Source organism: Pavona decussata, unplaced genomic scaffold (assembly GCF_977016875.1).
Source record: "Pavona decussata unplaced genomic scaffold, jaPavDecu1.1 SCAFFOLD_87, whole genome shotgun sequence".
NCBI classification, from domain to species: domain Eukaryota; kingdom Metazoa; phylum Cnidaria; class Anthozoa; order Scleractinia; family Agariciidae; genus Pavona; species Pavona decussata.
The window spans coordinates 5,475,913-5,496,737 of NW_028145504.1; the positions used below are offsets into that span (position 1 = coordinate 5,475,913).

Here is a 20,825-nt window from a genome sequence, read left to right on the forward strand (position 1 = left end):
ACGAGTTTCTTTACTAGTTTAAAAAAAAAACCCGACTGCGGATGATCACAAATTATAGAAAGCTGGCAAAACAGAGACTTCAAAATTTAAAGTCCCTAGTTTCTGTTTAATATTAGACTTGCAAGGGCCCGGACGCACTGGGCAAATTTTTGTTAATTTTGCGAAAAAATCTGTCACCAATTCCCTGAGACAAGTGCGCCCGGTGATTTTTAGATCTACCAAATTTTGTCAAGGCTTACCAAAGTTCAAAGACGCTGTCGTCCTGCCTCGGAGCAGGACAAATTTTTGTCAGGCGTGAAATCTGACAGATTTGTTAATTTACAGGCCATGATTTGAAGGAAAATGTCAATCAAGAAAATTTGATCTCTATTTTTAGTGGGAGTATTTCAGAAAATATAAAAAAATTGCAAAAATATAAGGCAGCGATCATAAAAATGTACACAACATAACGCAGTGAGTCTTCCAGGCCTGTCATTTCTATTATTATCATTAAAAGAATTCTACGGGGATATTGCGCCAATGAAAATGAATTTCAAACCAAGAATTGCAAAGGCCTAGGTAGGTTCCAATAATAAGGATGAGGCTTTTGCCGCCTTCTAAGGACAAATCACTGAACCAGTTGCAGTCGAACAAGGTGAAGCTTCCACTGGCATAGTACATGTAGCAAATGCCTCTGCTGGAGTTAAACAAATTCAAGGAAGAAAAAAACTAGAATACAAGCAATAATATGCTGAGGCAACATATTCGATCAAAGCGGTTAAAGATCACCATAAGCCCATGACTCCTGAGATCTCATGTAACCTTTCCCGCACACAGCGCGCAAGCGATGGTGTTTATTTCCGTGTGATTGACACTTGTGGTTAACAAATATTTTGCTGAGTCTCAGTGCGCCCACGCTTGACAAATTGAAAATTTGGCAGAGAAAAATTTTATCGAGATTTTTGGAAGGGCCAAACAAATTTTGTCAGTCCAGTGCGTCCGGACCCTTGGAAAGAATTATTTTATTGACTCTTTAAATTAACTATTTGAGGGTGTTGCTATACTGATAGCCAATTAAAAACGAGTTCCACGCACAAGGTTTGGAATTTTCCCACGGAACTTTCTTACTCAGAGTGACGCGCTTTGTAAAGCTAGCTAGTTTTCTTGTATTGTGCAGCACTGCAATGGCGTTTTCGCAGTTTTCGTGCTCTTTTCAGAGTATAACTGAAACAGCCTGCTCGTATGATAGGTTAGATAAAAGAAGGAGTCTTGAAATAATAAGTTTACGCAATTGCTCCAAGAATATTACGGATCATTGCTCTTACTGGTAATTTTCTAGAGTAATCACGGAGAGGGAACCGCTACTTGCTAGAGTGGGTGTTTTCAAGGAGAAAGAGACTTCAGCACGGAAATTTGACATCGTTTGCCCATATCACAGGCGTTAAGTGCTGTGTACCTCAAATCCTATCCAAACATGGAATAAATAGAAAAGCAGATCGGGGTATTTCCAAAGTAGTATCCGAACGAATTGTTAATACAACGGGAAAGTTTGTCCCAGTTGGACGCTCAAATAATTGCCCTCTTTTGGTGTGGAAAAAAATCGCCCCGGCTATTGTTCGAGGAAATACGGCATTTATACACAACTAGCTGAAATTTTGTTGCCAATCAATGATGTCAGAAGTCGGCAATAATAGCATTTATTGTCATGATCAGATCTCATGCTAAATGAAACGAGTGAGTTAGTAGTTCTCACAACCGAATAGAATAAAGACAAATTATCTCATACGCAACAAAGAAATAGATAACTTCGAAAGGAAACTACAGTTAAAGGATTGAGGGGTCGGAGACAAGAACACCTCCCAATGTCTCGCGATGTCATAACTTTTTTTTCTTGAGAGTTATGAATTTGTTTACACAAGGTACGAACGAAGTTTCATATAATACGAGAAAACCATTACATTCTCAAAAGAGAATGCTGTTATTTTTGAACAGCATTAATATCGAGTCCGTAAAACACAATTGTAACCTCTGTCACGATCTGTCACGCAATCTCTTATTTGACTGTACTTCAGCGCTCTGTTATAGACAACAATTTAATTTCCCCAGAACAAATGTTACATCAATTAAGAGCCCATTTTTTCCTTACTTTACTCTTGAAATTTCACCTCATTCGTGATAAAGGTAGTATAGTAAATAATCTTTTAAATTTAGCTCGTCACTTCCATAGAGTAACAGTGGGATTTCGTTCAGGTCCCTCTCGATGTCATGGTTTTTTTCAAACTTCATAGAAATAATAAAATCAAATTGGGAAGAGATGTAGAATAAGCTGATAATAAGAGGATGTCTTCTTGCTCTACAGTTAAGGCGAGCGGCTTACTTAGAAACCGTTAATTTTCAAGTCGAAATTTCTCGTGGCTAGCACCGACATTTATTATAGTCATTTTCCGCCAAAACAAAAAGTTATTTGACAAATTAATTACATTGCGATAAATAGCTCAAAGTGGGCTACTGATAGCCAAAGTTCGAGCAGTTTTGAAGTTTTACACTTTTGCCGCTATTTTCCGATTTTGTTTGATTCTTGTGGGCATTCGCTCTTAAATGAGATGCAGTCATAGACTGTCCATGAACTTTTGTCAGAGCAATAGCAATACTATCTGAAACCTTTTTTTGTTCTATGATGAACTGCGCAAAAGACAAATATTCAGGATTCATTGCAAACTTACCACTACAATGTAAAAGACGGGCATTGAAGTATTTTGTAGGTGACAGATTGACCGCTCTCTCCACAGTATAGCCAAATCTGCCCTTTGGGAATAATACTGGAAATGCTAATTCTTCACAATGTTTATCAGTCATGAATGAAACTGGATGTTTATTTTCACCTGGTGCAATATTAAAAATTTCATTTCCATGAGACTTTAATCTGGTATTTTTGTCCACATTTACAGGATAATCTGGTAGCACTGACTGCAAACAGAAGTTGCTGCTCTAAATTCGTTCAAAGGATCATCTCTTTCCTCCTCACTTTGATCATTTGTTGCTTTCTGTTCACAAGATACCTGAATTATTGGAAACTCTTCACCATCACTGTCTGAATTAGCTCGTAAATGCATTTCTCTCAGATTTATGTCAATGTTTTCAATATTAACTGTTATACCACTATACAAAGGATTGTTTATTCTGAACCAATTTAGCGCATTGAGTATAACTGCAGGTCGTACAGCTTGAAAATAAACATGGCCTCTAAAATCAAGCTTTCTTTTAAGTTTTAACATAATTATTCCTGAGCTTTCAGGAGGTCTAGGCAAGACATTACAGGTATGATCACATTCTACAGGCACATTACAGATAGCTCCTTTAATTTTCCTTTGTTGACCTTTGGGCAAAATTACTATTTTTGCAAAGACAATGCGTTGAGATATAAGAATCTGCTCAAGTTTTTCTAGACATTCTAGTTCTGGGGGAGTTTCATCAACCATTAATTTGTTATAAACAGCTTGACAGGGAACTTGTTCTTTTAACAATTTAGAGTGACATGTTTTACAGATATATTCTTTCTTATAAAAAGACATTTTTCCTGTGAAAAGATGCTGTTTGACATATTTAATTTTCTTTAATTCTATTAGTGTTTTCCTATAAAGAGTTCTATTACACACAGAACATATGTAATAAGGACCTTCTCTTACTGCTTTTTGGAAAGATGCAATACAGAAGTCCAAGTCATTGTCTGAGATATCTTTTCTTTCTTCTGTATTCCTAGCCACTTTCCTGATCTTTTCGAGCCATTTTTCGACTAAATAATTTTTATCACTTACTCTGTGTACATCAAGTCCTTGAATTTTATTCAAAGAAATTAAGTAAAATGTTATATTTCTGCTGGTTTTGTGAAAAACGCAACTTAAACATAGGCTTGGAAACTGAAGTAAAAATCCTTTACTCTTAGTTGCATTTTGCAACATCAACCTCTCAAGGGCTAATTTACTAAAAAATGAATTACATATAAGAATTCCTTTATTACTCGTAACAAACTTTACATTAATATTGGCACCGTATATATTGACATTCTGTGGTAGTTCACTGGAACTTGTCTGATTTTTAATAGTCTCAGCAAAGAAAGCACTTCCATATTCAACAAGAGCATCTAATGTATCAGACTTCCAATAACTACAAGGTTTAACAACAGAAAAACAAATTGCATACAGAGCTATTGCAGAACTCTTCGTTATAGTTTCATTATTTGTAGTTTTAATAATAGGTACATCTTTCGGTAAAGTACCAACAAGAACGTTATTACAATTTTGCTGCACAGTTTCGCGCGCTACTGCATTTTTTTGTATACCATTATTATCTCTTATTAAAGACTTTTCATATATAGCAAAAAACCAACCGTTAGAATGGCTACTCAAGAGGTGCTGAAATGAAGCGTAAATTCTAACTGAAACACACTTATCATCTACATATATCCAACGAGTATCATCTTTTATAGCAACTGTAAAATGAGAACTTATACATCGAACCATGCCTTTAAGTACATAATTTTGACCAAGTACATCCATAGTCGAAGGAAAAAATATTTGATTAATATAATTGGATGACAGTTCCACAGTTAAAAATCGTGGAAGCGTTACAAAATGTTGTAGCATTGAAAGATCCCCAGAATGCTCTTGACACAAATCACAATAGAGTGCACTGCTATTTGGTAATATAGCCTCAGAAACATAATTCTCTAGGCCATTGTGAAGCAAGCTCGGAGAATTTATGTAAAGTACAAATATGGCCGTGTTTTTTATAATTGCATTGTTACACGATGAACAAACTGACTGATTACTTTGTTGTATGAGAAAAAGGGATTTTAATTCCTCCGTCATCATACCAACTACATCCAACGTAAATATGTCACTAAATACAGCATCTGCAGACATTGCGGCAAATGAGTTGCAATGTTGTCTTAAATAAACCCAAACAGGTTCTCGAACTACTGCCATTTCTGTTTGCACACCATGGTTTTCTAATTGTAAACATGCGTCAAATAAAGTTTGAAAAAACTCATTACGTTCGATATCTTTCAGAGAATCTTTAAAAATAGCAACGCTAAGTTCAAGAAAACAATCTACCGCACATGAAAACTTGCCTGAATGAGTAAGGCAATAATTCATGAAATGTCTTTTACATTTTTTCTCTGTTTTGACAGTTCACTAATGGAAGAGGTCTTGGAATTTGTTGCTTTACTGATGAATATATTCCCATTTATAATATGTGCTTCTTTGTTTGAAATAACGCAAGGATCGAAGAGTCCACGTAAAGCAGTGACACGAGGATAAGGATTGGTCTCTGTATCGCTAGATTCCTTTGCACTGACATGTGTCATTTCATGATTAACATTTTTATAAGTCCTTTCTTTTTTCGATGCAAGATATTTGCTTGTGCAGTTTTCCATAGCCTTCCTGATGCTACAAAGTACTGTTTTTCGTAATGAAGCTACTTGCATAATTTGATAAAGAAAAGACGATTTTGGGACAGTTTTTAAAACATACTTTCTAACCAATTTTCTATTTCACCTTTTTAAACCCTTCTTTAGAGCTCTCAATGGGATTCTACTGGGTTCTCGATAATGATGCCGTCTTCTTTTAGTATCCCTTTTAATATTATTAATAAAAAATGCAAATAGTGACCTACAAGTACCGTGTTTCACTTTTTTATTCATGTCAAGCATTGTTAAATACTCTGTAACTATTTTTGTCCCACTCTTCTTCACAGTCCTTTATTGTGTACTTCACTGTCTCTTTTGTTTCAATATCGCACTCTCTGTTTTATGTCACACTCTTTGTTTTGCAAGGTTTCTATAGCTTTGAATATCTGTTAATTTCTTGTTCAATGTGTTACAGTTGTAACAACCAAGTGGCTGCTACTTATTGTTGTAACAACCAGGTGGCTGTTACGATGGGTGTAGCAACCGAGTAGTTGCTACGATGGGTGTTCTGTTGTAACAACCAAGTAGCTGCTACGATGGGTGTTGTAACAACCGAGCGGCTGCTACGATGGATTTTCTTTGTTGGGTTTTCTGTTATGACAACTACAGTGAAACCTCTATTAAGCGGACCCCCAATTAAACGGACATCCTCTATTAAGCGGACACTAAGCCGGGTCCCGAAATTAACGTCTTATATTTCCCTTTATAACGAACCCCTATTCAGTGGACACCTCTATTAAGCGGACGCGGACACTAAAATAAATTGTATTTGGCTAATTTCTATTGTTAAAAACCTCTATTAAGCGGACGTCGGACTGAATTGACAATAGTATAGTATTGGATTACGTCCTTGAAAGTACAGTAGTCGGTTGATAAAGACAAATCAATTGGTGGTTTTCACCTCACACATCGTCACGCAAGTAAAAAAATGAAATCCTCAACCATTCAATAGATGTAGTCAAGAAATTTATATGTTGTAGAAGAGTGATACATAAACAACGTGTGAAAGCCACGGGGCTGTGTGATATCTCATAATCGAGCTATTCGAGAAAATGTACCACGGAAAATTACACAGTTTGGTATGGGACGCCATGTTGGTGGACACCAACATAGCCACCAACATCAAGAAATAACTAATTTGTACAAACACTGAAAGAGCCCATGTACCGCGCGTATTATCGTTACTGTTTTGCTGTTATGTTTTTGGATTTAAACACTAATTAAAATTGGTAATGAAAGGTATTGAACTTGAATTCCGGATAGCTTCCTTAACGAAATAGAACTTTATCACAGTACAGAGTAGCCGTTGAATGTTAATCGTTAACAAACATTGTGCAATTTTTTACAAACCTCTATTAAGCGGACTCTTGGGAAGATCCCGAAGGTGTCCGCTTAATAGAGGTTTCACTGTATTTGTAATACCTCAGGAAACATTCCAACACACCGTAGTATTGCAAAGATGGCCATTCTGCTGCTATAGCGTCCCATTTTTGTTGTACATAGACGTATTCAATAAGAAACTTACTGTATTTGCCAATGAATAGGTCATTAAAGGGTGAAAAAGTGCTGTAAGGTGAAAAACAAAGAGATGATCAAATGCCCCGGTGAACAGGGTCTGAGTCGGGTATAGCGCGAAAAGAAAAATGGTGAACGTTGTTGAAGCTTCCTTTCATCCGAAAGAACAATTGAGTCTTTGGTATGCTACTAAATGCAGTCTTAACACAAAAGTATAAGAATAACAGCTTCCTTAACTTCGCCTTTTAAGATAAATTACAAACCACAACCTCAGTTGTTGCGAATCACAGACATAAACGTTAACCCTAAATTAACCTATAGGAATATGATTTTCCGCCTATTTGTGATTTCGTAGAAAACATTGTTATTAATTTATTACAAGCTAGCATTTATCCACAAGTTTGTTATTATTTAATACATCAACGAAACAGAGTCAACGCAAAAGCAGTTCCTTCAAGCTGCAGCAATTGACGTTCAGTCTTGAAAAGTTCCATTCTCAATACGACTACTGAATACTTTTCGAACCCAACGCCACACACAAATTGATTATACGAAAAGTTTAAATAATGGAAATTGCTTCACTTGCAAATTTAAACCGCAGAGAATAAAATGGTCCAAAAAGATGAACGGCGTTGAAACTTTGTCAGCCAAAAAATCAATAAAGTCTTTGATATGTTACGAAACGCAGCCTTAACTCAGAAGTTAATAAAAATATCGACGCTTTTTCAATTAATGCCAGTTGAGATAAATTACAAACCACAACCTTGCCGTGAATCACACAAGTGAACGTAAACTCTGAATAAACCGAGATCTGCAGCACACTTTTCGCCTATTTGTCATTTCGTACAGAATACCGCTATTACAAGCTATATCAAAAGAGTCTACGTAAAAGCAGTTACCTCAAGCAATAATTGATATCCTCCTCGTAAAAGATCTCGAAATACAACTAATGAAAACGTTTCGAACTCAACGCCAATCGCTAACTGCAATTGTTACCATCTAACTAAACGCTTAACTTGCTTTTCGCCGTCTTTATCAACGTAGATTGCACCACTTCAACGTAACCTTGTACCCAGATTGATTGCACCATCACAACGTAACCTTACACCGAGATTGTTTTCATACGATATCGTTAGCAACTTTTGAAATTGATTGAAAATTAACCTTTGAAAAGTCATAATTTTACTCAATAATCGATCTCTTAACAAGCTTAGTCAATATGAAATGCGATCTAATCTTTGCAAGCTTATGTGCACTCTGGAGGGATGATGTAGGGTGTTTGGAGCGAAAACAATTATGGTATTGCCATGCTGAAAATTAATGTCTGTACTGCCTCATTGCCTAAACGTAAGATCACAGCAATTTCAGAGATACCGGAAATTCTCGTGAGGCAATCTGAGCAGAAAGAAAAAAGCATGGCACTCAGGCTAAAGATAACGTATATCATACAAATTCATTAAGTCCTATCGGCGTTTTCCATGTGTGCATACAATAGTTTGAGTCATAAAGATAGCGTTATGTTGTTTCACCCACCGACGTTTTCGTCAGATACCCCTCCTACCGGTCTGTTTGAAATTGTTATCTTTTGTTATTGTATGAAATTACAGCTAACGAAACTAGAGGCGAACGTCATATACTTACTGTTGGTATCTTTCTTGAGGAACAAATGACCGCAGAAAACAAAGGAATTAGTTAGTCTGAAGTATCTAATTGTGAGACGTCAGGCGAAAATCGAAAATGAAAGTAATTTGTTCCCCTAAGGATGTTTATTCTCTGACGTATGCGTCTATTTTCTCAAAAATAATCATGAGGTCAAAAATGCGCAATGACCCGCACATTTTTCCTGCCGCTACTTGTTGTAAAAATCAGTTACTCAAGCCTCAAGGCTGTTTAAATCAGATGTTTGAAGAAGATCAATCTCCCATCGTGGTCTAAGACTGTCAAACAAAGCACGATTCCTTCGCCAGGAACTCTCCAATTTCCACCGCTTTAAATGTCGAGTGCTACTTAGAGGTTATTCTTTCGATTTACCGTTTCAAAGTAGTGAAATTTCCTTTTGAAAATAACACACACTTTAGTCCACAACATGTTAACAATATGGCGCCACAATTTAATCCAAGATTAATGAGTAAATCAAATGATGCTTTGACGTCACACAGGTAGGGGTGAGTGGGTCCTATCCCTCGCGATATAAGCGACAAGAATGGATTTTGATTAGCCTCCTGTTGTTGAAGACAATCAGAACAATACATCCTGAGTAGGAAAGGGGAGAGTTTAATGAATAAATAATTAGATTTGTAGCTACGACGAAAAAAAAAAAAAAAAAAAGAAATCGACCCGTTTTTAGACACGGTATGCCCCTTAAGGGCATCCCGCGTAACAAGATGCCTCCTATACTGGCATTACGCGTGATGCTGGGGCTGATTCATTTATTCCAACTGTATGCTTCGCCGATTGATAAAACTATCCTTGCTAATGGAATAGTTTGAGTCACGACGATCGCGTTACGTTGTTTCCATTGTGTTACGCTACTCAGGGTTTCAAGGGAAATTGCGGGAATTCCATTCCGATAACGTAGCTTCTCAATGACCTCATTTCAGTCTCGCGTCGTGGTCTAAGACTGTCAAACAAAGCACGATTCCTTCGCCAGGAATTTACCAATTTTCACCGTTTTAAATGTCGGGTGCTTCTTAGAAGTTATTCTTTCGATTCACCGCTTCAAAATGGTGAAATTTCCGTTTGAAAACGGCACACTTAAGTCCAGAACATGTTAATAATATGGCGCCAAATTTAATCCGTTTTTAATAAATAGATCAAATAATGCGTTGACGTCACACAGGTAAGGGTGAGTGGGTCCCCTCCCTCGCGATGTAAGCGACATCAATGGATTTTGATTGGCCTGCTTCTGTTAAAGACAATCAGAACAATACATCCCGAGTAGGAGAGGAGTGAGTTTAATGAATAAATTAATGTACAGATTTGTAGCTACGAGGAAGAAAAAAAAACCAAGATGCCTGCTATACTGGCATTACGCGAGATGCTGGGGCTGATTCATTTATTCCAACTGTATGCTTCGCCGATTGATAAAACTATCCTTACTAATGGAATAGTTTTAGTCACGACGATCGCGTTACGTTGTTTCCCTTGTGTTACGCTACTCAGGGTTTCAAGGAAAATTGCGGGAATTCCATTGCGATAACGTAAGCTTCTCAATGACCTCTTTTCAGTCTCGCGTTGTGGTCTAAGACTGTCAAACAAAGCACGATTCCTTCGCCAGAAATTTACCAATTTCCACCGTTTTTAAATGTCGGGTGCTTCTTAGAAGTTATTCTTTCGATTTGCCGCTTCAAAATGGTGAAATTTCCGTTTGAAAACGGCACACTTGGGTCCAGAACATGTTAACAAGATGGCGCCAAATTTAATCTGTTTTTGATAAATAGATCAAATGATGCGTTGACGTCACACAGGTAGGGGTGAGTGGGTCCCCTCCCTCGCGATGAAAGCGACAAGAATGGATTTTGATTGGCCTGCTTCTGTTGAAGACAATCAGAACAATACACCCCGAGTAGGAGAGGGGTGAGTTTAATGAATAAATTAATGTACTAATTTGTAGCTACGAGGAAGAAAAAAAAAAAAAAAAGAAATCGACCCGTTTTTAGACACGGTATGCCCCTTCAGGGCATCCCGCGTAACAAGATGCCTGCTACACTGGCATTACTCGTGATGCTGGGGCTGATTCATTTATTCCAACTGTATGCTTCACCGATTGATAAAACGATCGTTGCTAATGGAATAGTTTGAGTCACGACGATCGCGTTACGTTGTTTCCCTTGTATTACGCGACTGAGACTATCAGCGGAAATTTGTGAAATTTCATTACGATAACGTAAGCTTCTCAATGACCTCTTTTTCAGTCTCGCGTCGTGGTCTTAGACTGTCAAACAAAGCACGATTCCTTCGCTAAGAAACACCAATTTCCACCGTTTTACGTGTCGGGTGCTTCTTAGAAGTTATTCTTTCGATTTACCGCTTCAAAATGGTGAAATTTCCGTTTGAAAACGGCACACTTGAGTCCACAACATGTGAAAACAATATGGCGCGACAATTTAATCCGTCTTTAATAAACATATCAAATGATGCATTGACGTCACACAGGTAGGAGTGAGTGGGTCCCCTCCCTCGCGATATAAGCGACAAGAATGGATTTTGATTGGCCTGCTTTTGTTGAAGACAATCACAACAAAACATCCCGAGTAGGAGAGGAAAGAGTTTAATGAACAATATGCCTGCTATACTGGCATTACGTGAGATGCTGGGGCTGATTCATTTATTCCAACTGTATGCTTCGCCGATTGATAAAACGATCCTTGCTAATGGAATAGTTTGAGTCACGACGATTGCGTTACGTTGTTTGCCTTGTGTTACGCTACTCAGGGTTTCAAGGGAAATTGCGGGAATTCCATTACGATAACGTAAGCTTCTCAATGACCTCTTTTCAGTCTCGCGTCGTAGTCTAAGACTGTCAAAGAAAGCACGATTCCTTCGCCAGGAACTCACCAATTTCCACCATTTTAAATGTCGGGTGCTTCTTAGAAGATATTCTTTCGATTCACCGCTTCAAAATGGTGAAATTTCCGTTTGAAAACGGCACACTTGAGTCCACAACAGGTTAACAATATGGCGCTACAATTTAATCGGTTTTTAATAAATATATCAAATGATGCGTTGACTTCACACAGGTAGCGCTGAGTGGGTCCCCTCCCTCGCAATATAAGCCACAAGAATGGATTTTGATTGGCTTGCTTCTGTTGAAGACAATCAGAACAATACATGCCGAGTACGAGAGGGGAGGGTTTAATGAATAAATTAATGTACCGATTTGTAGCTACGAAAAAGAAGAAGAAAAAAAAAAAACACAAGATGCCTGCTATACTGGCATTACGCGTGATGCTGGGGCTGATTCATTTTTTCCAACTGTATGCTTCGCCGATTGATAAAACTATCCTTGCTAATGGAATAGTTTGAGTCACGACGATTGCGTTACGTTGTTTTCCTTGTGTTACGCGACTCAGACTATCACCGGAAATTTTAGCAAATTCCATTACGATAACGTAAGCTTCTCAATGACCTCTTTTCAGTCTCGCGTCGTGGTCTAAGACTGTCAAACAAAGCACGATTCCTTCGCCAAGAACTCACCAATTTCCACCGTTTTAAATGTCGGGTGCTTCTTAAAAGTTTCCGCTTTACCGCTTCAAAATGCTGAAATTTCCGTTTGAAAACGGCACACTTGAGTCCACAACATGTTAAAACAATATGGCGCGACAATTTAATCCGTCTTTAATAAATATATCAAATGATGCATTGACGTCACACAGGTAGGGGTGAGTGGGTCCCCCCCCCCCCCCCCCTCGCGATATAAGCGACAAGAATGGATTTTGATTTGCCTGCTGTGGTTGAAGACAATCAGAACAATACATCCCGAGTAGGAGAGGGGAGGGTTTTATGAATAAATTAATGTACAGATTTGTAGCTACGAGGAAGAAAAAAAAAACAAAAAAAACAAGATGCCTGCTATACTGGCATTACGCGAGATGCTGGGGCTGATTCATTTATTCCAACTGTATGCTTCGCCGATTGATAAAACTATTCTTGCTAATGGAATAGTTTGAGTCACGACGATTGCGTTACGTTGTTTCCATTGTGTTACGCTACTCAGGGTTTCAAGGAAAATTGCGGGAATTCCATTGCGATAACGTAAGCTTCTCAATGACCTCTTTTCAGTCTCGCGTCGTGGTCTAAGACTGTCAAACAAAGCACGATTCCTTCGCCAGGAACTCTCCAATTTCCACCGTTTTAGATGTCGAGTGCTTCTTAGAAGTTGTTCTTTCGATTCACCGCTTCAAAATGGTGATATGTCCGTTTGAAAACGGCACACTTGAGTTCACAACATGTTAACAATATGGCGCCAAATTTAATATGCTTTTAATAAATAGATCAAATGATGCGTTGACGTCACACAGGTAGGGGTGAGTGGGTCCCCTCCCTCGCGATGTAAGCGACATCAATGGATTTTGATTGGCCTGCTTCTGTTAATAACAATCAGAACAATACACCCCGAGTAGGAGAGGGGTGAGTTTAATGAATAAAATAATTTACAGATTTGTAGCTACGAGGAAGAAAAAGAAAAAAACAAGATGCCTGCTATACTGGCATTACGCGAGATGCCGTGGCTGATTCATTTATTCCAACTGTGTGCTTCGCAGATTTATAAAACCATCCTTGCTAATGGAATAGTTTTAGTCACGACGATCGCGTTACGTTGTTTCCCTTGTGTTACGCTACTCAGGGTTTCAAGGGAAATTGCGGGAATTCCATTGCGATAACGTAAGCTTCTCAATGACCTCTTTTCAGTCTCGCGTCGTGGTCTAAGACTGTCAAACAAAGCACGATTCCTTCGCCAGGAACTCACCAATTTCCACCGTTTTAAATGTCGGGTGCTTCTTAGAAGTTATTCTTTCGATTTACTGCTTCAAAATGGTGAAATTTCCGTTTGAAAACGGCACACTTGAGTCCACAACATGTTAAAACAATATGGCGCGACAATTTAAATATATTAAATGATGCATTGACGTCACCCAGGCAGGGGTGAGTGGGTCCCCTCCCTCGCGATATAAGCGACAAGAATAGATTTTGATTGGCCTGCTTCAGTTAAAGACAATCACAACAATACATCCCGAGTAGGAGAGGGGAGGGTTTAATGAATAATTTAATGTACAGATTTGTAGCTACGAGAAAGAAAAAAAAAAAAAAAAAAAGAAATCGATCCGTTTTTAGACACGGTATGCCCCCTCAGGGCATCCCGCGTAAAAAAGATACCCGACCGAGACTTAGACACGCCATGCCCTGCGGGCATTCCGTGTAATGATAAAAGGCAGTCTATATGTGGCTACTGCGTTATTTTTGTAGAATATTGCAGTCTAGTTGCAGTATAAAAGCAATGTTATATAAGATTCAGATGGGTTAATGAACAGTTCTAGTCAGTGCCAAAATGTGCAGCGTAATTTGATCGTTTGTTTACACTTAAATACACAGGGGACAGAAATAGATATGGTTGGGATCTCTCATGGTTTACATCGCTGTTTACATAAGATCGCATGGTCACAAGAAATTCCGTGAATCAAGACACGCAGATAAACAAACAATAAGCTTCTTTGATTGAAAAATTTATTCAGACAGACCTGTGTTCACGCCTAAAAAGGAAATTCGTACAATTTTCGCCTTGAGTGAAGCTACGTGAAGCGATCCAAGCTAATTGCGAGTCATTATTGTAAAGCACAATTTCTCGACTCTCGACTGTATTAAACTGAATACGTTTTTCGAAAATCTCGCCAAAGCTATTTGAAATATGGCAAATCGATCAATTTAACATAAAGCACGGTAAAATTCACATTCAAACCTGTAGTATTTTGTAAAGTGGATCTCCAGGAGCACACACTGGCGAGAACGTCTACAGCTCATGTGATGATTTGCAGATCTTATTTTGCGATCGCACATGTTTCGCCTTGACACACTCTCGAACAGGAATTTCTTTGCTGTGAACTCACTGATTTCCTCTTTTTAAGCAGCCGAGTGTTCCTTAGAAGTTGTTCTTGTGATTTACAGTATTGAAAACCTGTGTTTTTCTTTCAAGAACCACAAACTGCTACCTTGAAAATCCACGCGTGAGAGATCCGGCAGCCATTTTGAATTGAATACAAGATGCCTATACTGGCATTTGCGTGTGATGCCCCTTGATTCTTATAATTGTATGCTTCGCAGACTATCCTAGCTAATGGAATATTTTGAGTCACAAAGATAGCGTTATGTTGTTTCCCTTGTGTTACGCGTCTTATCGTTGCACCGGAATTTCTATTACAATAACGTTGCCTGACTCACGTTTCGGGTTATGTAAATAAAAGTGTAAGATTACAAATTGTTTTCGTTTCACCAAAAAAAAAAACAGAAAGAAAACAGACAAAAAGCTTTCCTAAATGAAAACGTTTAGTAAAAATGGACAATCAAACCTTTAATGTTTTTGGAAAGTGGATTTCCAGTTGCGTTTAAGCATCAATTCGACAAAGTGAAAAGTTGCTGGAAGCTCGGCAGGAGGCACAACAAGATCCTTCTTATGCACTGAATGGGGATGTTTTTTTTTTTTTTTAACTTCATTAATTAAAGTATCATAATAGTGTGAACCAATTGGTGTGTGATATGCTTTACTAGGAAGAGCAAGTTGGTAACTTTTCTTGCCTGACAAAGTTCTTTTTGTATAATTTGATACTTCAGGTCATTATAACAGATGCAAGACATGATTCAAGTTGAGCTGCTCAGCACACTACTGTATCAGCCCTATCATACAGGTAAGATTAGAGCGATAATGTAATTCTTCCCGACTGATTGTTAATATTTACCCTTGTCAAAATAGTATTTTCATGAAAATATACTGCTACCCTCAAAAGTTACCCCAAACAGTATTATAATAGTGACATTATTGGACTAACCCCATCTATAATGTTATTACACAACAACAGTGTAATAATTATTATTATTATTGTTCTGTTGTTTTTCAGAAGTAAAAAAGTAATTTACAGTCTCAGCTGGTCTAAAGAAGATATGGCTTCAGCTGCAACACGTGAAGTCCCAATGACGAAACCGGTGGTTGGGGCTCTAACAACTCCTGGTGGGATACAGGATGACGCTCATTTTTGTTTTTAATTTCTGATTTATTTTTGATGCCATGTTATATACCATCAAAATGGTAGTTACTTGTCTGTACCTTAAATATTCTTATAAACAGTAATCTGTAACCTGTGAATGCTAACATGATTTACAGATAATGTTTGCATGTAAAATGTTATCTAATGCACAACATTTTTCAGGCCACCATGTTGGTGAAGTTGCACATGATTACGTACCTGCACTGAAGCAGTGGCTGACCGGAAAGGGGATCAAAAACTCCTATGACAGTTGGCATGGTATGTAATTAGTGCACATGTTGTCTTCTTCCAACAAATGGTACAAGCTTCTTGTTGAATACAGAACAAAATATTATGTGAGGGGTGTAAACATTTTTGTATCTCTATTTTATTAATTCTACAACATTTTCTGAGATAGATTTGTTAAAAACTTGCTCATGAAGTAATGTTTTGCACTAAAAGGTGGAAAAGGGGTAAAGAAGGCTATCAAGAAGGTGGCAAGTGGCCTGCAAAGGGATTCAGAGAAAAGCTGGTTTGCAGAATTGTCTGACAAAGGTATAAAATTAACACAGAAGAGCAAACTATCATGTGTTTGTATTTATCTAATTGATAAAGGCCTTTTATCAACAGTCAAAATACCCAATGCAAAAATGGCTGACATTTTGATATTCTTTTGTCTGCATTCAAATTGGCCTTACTAGCCTCGTTCTTGAGAATGAAGACAAAAGAATATTAAAATGTCAGCCATTTTTGCATTGGGTGTATGAACCAAATATTTTCCTCTCTTCCTTTTAGTAAAATGCACCAAGACACATATTTATTATGCGATGAAAAACTGCAATGGTGATGGCAATGCACTGAAAGTATACATGATGAGTATTATTGACCACTACAAGGTACACATATCCATTTTTCCTATTCTCGGTTTTCACTGTCACGCCATTGAAAAAAAAATCGAAACCATTCCATGAATGAAGTCAAGAAATTGACATGTTATAGAGGATAAATAAATAAGACATCTGTGTCAGGTCTGTGCCGCATTCCGTACTCGAGTTATTTGACAAAATGTTCCACATAAATTTATAGAGCTTGGTATGGAGACGCCATGTTTGTGTCCCTCTGAGGGGCACAAACATGGCGGCCGGAAATAGGAAAAAACATCTGGAGTTCACTTTTGCCAGAAAAGATGTTTGTTTGCCCTTGTGAATTTTCGAATGTTTAGATTAATATTTCTCCTCAAACTTAAATTGTTTAGAATGCTGAAAATCACCCGAAGAGTCATTTTTAAGATACGGAATAGCTCTGTCACGGCCGTCCTCCTAATGTCACGCAGAATGAAACTCGGATATTGAAACTGTTCTATTTTCAAAAGGAAGTACGACATCGAGCTAAGAAATTGTGAACAGACATATTTTTAGGTAATCTTTCCTTGAATGAAGGTAAAAATTTTGTAGGCCTCCCAGTTTTGAATTCTAGAATTTGATGACGTCACGTGAAAACCAAGAATATTTCCTATTAATGCTTTGTGAAACTTGAAGAAAAGTAAATAAGACGGGGAATGACAGTGATTTCAAAGAACGCTCGAAACGGTGAAATAGGCTACTAAATTCACAAGGATACACCAGAGGTGAGTCAGTTTTATTCATTTTATTGAATGAAAGTTAAATGTAGCGTTTTTTTTAAGCGTAAAAATTGTCGGTATTTTATTTCCCATACAAAGTCTTATAATGTGTTCAAATTTCTCAACAGCTGTCTGTAACCCAATACCGTTTGCACTCAAAGGTCATCGTTGCACTGGTTATTTATTATCACACGTTCTCTAGTGACGCCTCGAACTTGGCACGTTTTGTTCGTTTTATTAAATGAAAGTTAAATTTAGCGTTTTTTAAACTTCATAATCGACAGTATTTTATTTCCCATACAAAGTCTTATAATGCGTTTAAATTCTCAATGGCTGCTTGCACTCAAAGGTCATCATGCTCTCTAGTAATTAATTATTACACGCTCTCTAGTGACGCGAGCTTGGGCTGCCTATGATAATTCAAAATCTGCGAACCACTCAACTGTGAAATCAAAGGACTCGTTGAACTTTCACACGAGTTCTTTGCCCGTGGAGCCCAATCATTCAAAATCTGTGGAGTTTGTGCAGGATAATTCGACCGTTGAGTCATGCTCTTTCGGTCCGTAAGTGTGTCCGTTGGGGCAAAAGAATTGAAAACATGTCGATCGTTCGTCGAAGCGAACTGTGCAACTGTGAAATCAGATGATTGCTTCACTCTGAAATCAAACGACTTGTTGCACTTTCACTCGAGTTCTTTGCTCGTGGAGGCAAATAATTCAAAATCTGTGCCGTTTGCCGGGGCGGCTGATCCGTCCACTTCACCAACACCCCGATTGCACAAAAAAGAAGCGTTTTCAACATGTCTTCCCCAATGTGGGTTATACAAATCACTAAACCTGCCATGACCCATTTTCAAAACCAATGCTTGCTGTAGTCATGATTTTTAAAACTCATCCAACTGAAACCTACTCTCCCTACCCTCAAAGTCGACCACGCTTTTCCAAACCCATTCACTGTTTAATTAAATCCCACAACTTTATCCCTCTTCGCCAGCACCCACTTTCATATTGAAATCACTAGTTTATTCATTAAACCTTGATTAAATTCTACCCTCTCCCAGAAGGGATTTATTGTTCTGATTGTCTTGAACAAAAACAGCCCAATCAAAATCTATTATCGGCGCGTATATCACGAGGGAGGGGACCCACTTATCTCTACCTGTGTGACGTCAAAGCAAGTCATCATTTCGAAAAGTTGTTTTTGTTCAATGGCGGCCACATGTATGAATTTAAGACTTTGATCTGCCGTTTTCAGAGAGAAAACAAACCTTTTTCAAGCAGTAAATCGAAATAATAACTTCTAGGTAGTACTCGACAGTTGAAATGGTGGAAATTGGGAGAGTTCACAGCAAAGAAATTCCGCTTTAAAAAACAGACGATGAGAAGTCCAAAGACTACTGCAAAGCTGACACAACGTAATATATTTTAAAACTAGTGATTTCAATATGAAAGTGACTGCTGGCGAAGGGGGATAAAGTTGTGGGGATTTAATTAAACAGTGAATGGGTTTGGAAAAGGGGGTCGACTTTGAGGGTAGGAAGAGAAGGTTTCAGTTGGATGAGTTGTAAAAAGGGTGTCTCGAAAACGCAGACCTCGAAAACGCAGACCACAGACCACAGACCTCGAAAACGCAGACCTCGAAAAAGCAGCTGACCTCGAAAACACAGAGCTGTTATAAATTGTACTTGTAGTACATACAAAATTAACATTTTAAACGCATGATCAGATGTCACGATACAATAGTAACGCAATAGGGAGCGCATTCGAGCTGAACAGCAATAAAATAAAAACAAATAAAATAGAATTTCAAATTGAGAAAGCAGCCGCCTTGCATAGGAAAATGAATCTTTATTTATTTTATTTCGAAAGTAATGTACTTTTCTCTGAAATAACAGACGACATGGAGGAGTTCAACAAAATCAGTTTATTAACAACAAGATTACGAAATGAGCATGAGACTAATTATTAAGAAGCAACGTAACAGTAAAAATGCTTGGAATAATATCGAAATTAAGGTATTGCCTCTCAATTAAACAACTAAGACAAATATACTATAATCTAATCTATCCTTATATTTCTTATGGCATATTAGCTTGGGGAAGTGTATACAAAACACATATAAGAAAAATTCAAGTGAAGCAAAATCATATTGTAAGATTAATATTTTTTGCCAAATCATTTGGCAGCGAAACAGAGAAAGCCAAACCTTTGCTAAATCTACTAGGCCTCTGCCAGTAAATAATATTTATCGCCTACAAGTGCTGAAATTTTTACATTCATGGCATAAAGGCCTCCTGCCTGAAGTGTTCGACAACATGTTTCAATATGCTAGTGATATCCATGGCTACAACACAAGATATGCAGCTAAGCATGATCTTTATAAGCCGAACGTAAGAACTAATGTAGGTAAACAATTAATCTGCTTCATGGCAACCGATATTTGGAAAGACCTCCCAACTCCTTTAAAAAAACTCCTTCAAAGTGTGTCTGCTTTTCCGAAACAAGTTGTACGTTATTTACTGACAGAACATCAAATGAACTAATTTTCTTTTATGCTGACCTCGTTACATACGTTAACTTTTTACAATTAATAAGTTCTTCCTTCCTTTTGCTTTTTTATTTTTTTTCTATTTTGCCTGCTATCTAGAACCTAAATTAGCCAGGGATCTAACAAGATAACCAAATGGTTCATTTAGCTTCCTTGCTTTGCACATTATTCTAGCTAATAATTAATTTAATTCGATATATCACCGCTAAAAGATTGTAAGAATCAACATGTAAATTGAAAAAAAAAGCACAAATAAAGATTATTATTACTTGTTTGATAGTTCAGAGAACAACAAAAAAAACTGCATTTTGACAGGAATGCTAAGCTTTTTGAACAAATCAGTACTTTTACTAGCAGCCCGCATTTTGATTACCTTGAGCTATTCGCGGGTTGCTATTGTCGTTACTATTAATTAACGCACTATATCATGATGTAAACAAAACTGTAACCACGGTTATCATTATCATTTAAAAAATCTTCAAATATAATGTGTGTATAAATATATATTAAATCACGGTATATTTCTGTTATGTCTCTATTTGAAACCAAAACTGGCAACTGCTTAAAAAGAAATAAAGACTGCTGATACCAAAGGTAAGCTATTCACTTGCTCGAACTTGAGGTCCTTAAAGATAGTGAGTCAATGTACAGAAGACCACGAGAAAAATAAGCATCAACAAAAAAAATGTTACAACAGGGTCTATCACTTATCACTTCACATAAAACTTTGCAATAACTCTTAAGTTTCCGTTGAAAAAACCTACTTCAGGACACGAATTACACGATGAAATACTTTCATTGGAAATATCTTTTCATTAATTTTGGTGAAATTTTATATTTGCATCACTAAGTATTAGTATCGCGTGTCTTACATTTGATTACAATATCGATTTTCGCCTCCTAACCCATTTAGGCCAAATGCATCAGTATTATCCAACTTAGTGTATGAAACGCAGGC

At 37.5% G+C, this 20,825-nt stretch overlaps 1 protein-coding gene and 1 pseudogene across 4 annotated transcripts in view; one reads left to right on the forward strand and one right to left on the reverse strand.

Moving 5' to 3' along the window:
* The window catches only part of LOC146474996 (uncharacterized), a 108,458-nt gene that overhangs the window by 40,961 nt on the left and 46,672 nt on the right, over positions 1-20,825 (forward strand). For 3 of the 4 annotated variants that reach the window (XM_085116803.1, XM_085116801.1, XM_085116802.1), the window contains 5 exons: positions 15,290-15,363; positions 15,574-15,683; positions 15,883-15,978; positions 16,162-16,254; positions 16,495-17,414. In XM_085116803.1, coding sequence (XP_084972929.1) covers positions 15,617-15,683; positions 15,883-15,978; positions 16,162-16,254; positions 16,495-16,670 — 432 coding nt within the window. In that variant the 5' untranslated portion in view covers positions 15,290-15,363; positions 15,574-15,616 and the 3' untranslated portion in view covers positions 16,671-17,414. Of the gene's footprint in view, positions 1-15,289; positions 15,364-15,573; positions 15,684-15,882; positions 15,979-16,161; positions 16,255-16,494; positions 17,415-20,825 lie in introns of those variants that run through there. The other variant, XM_085116804.1, reaches the window with a different exon arrangement.
* Positions 2,922-5,347, reverse strand: LOC146474999 (uncharacterized; annotated as a pseudogene).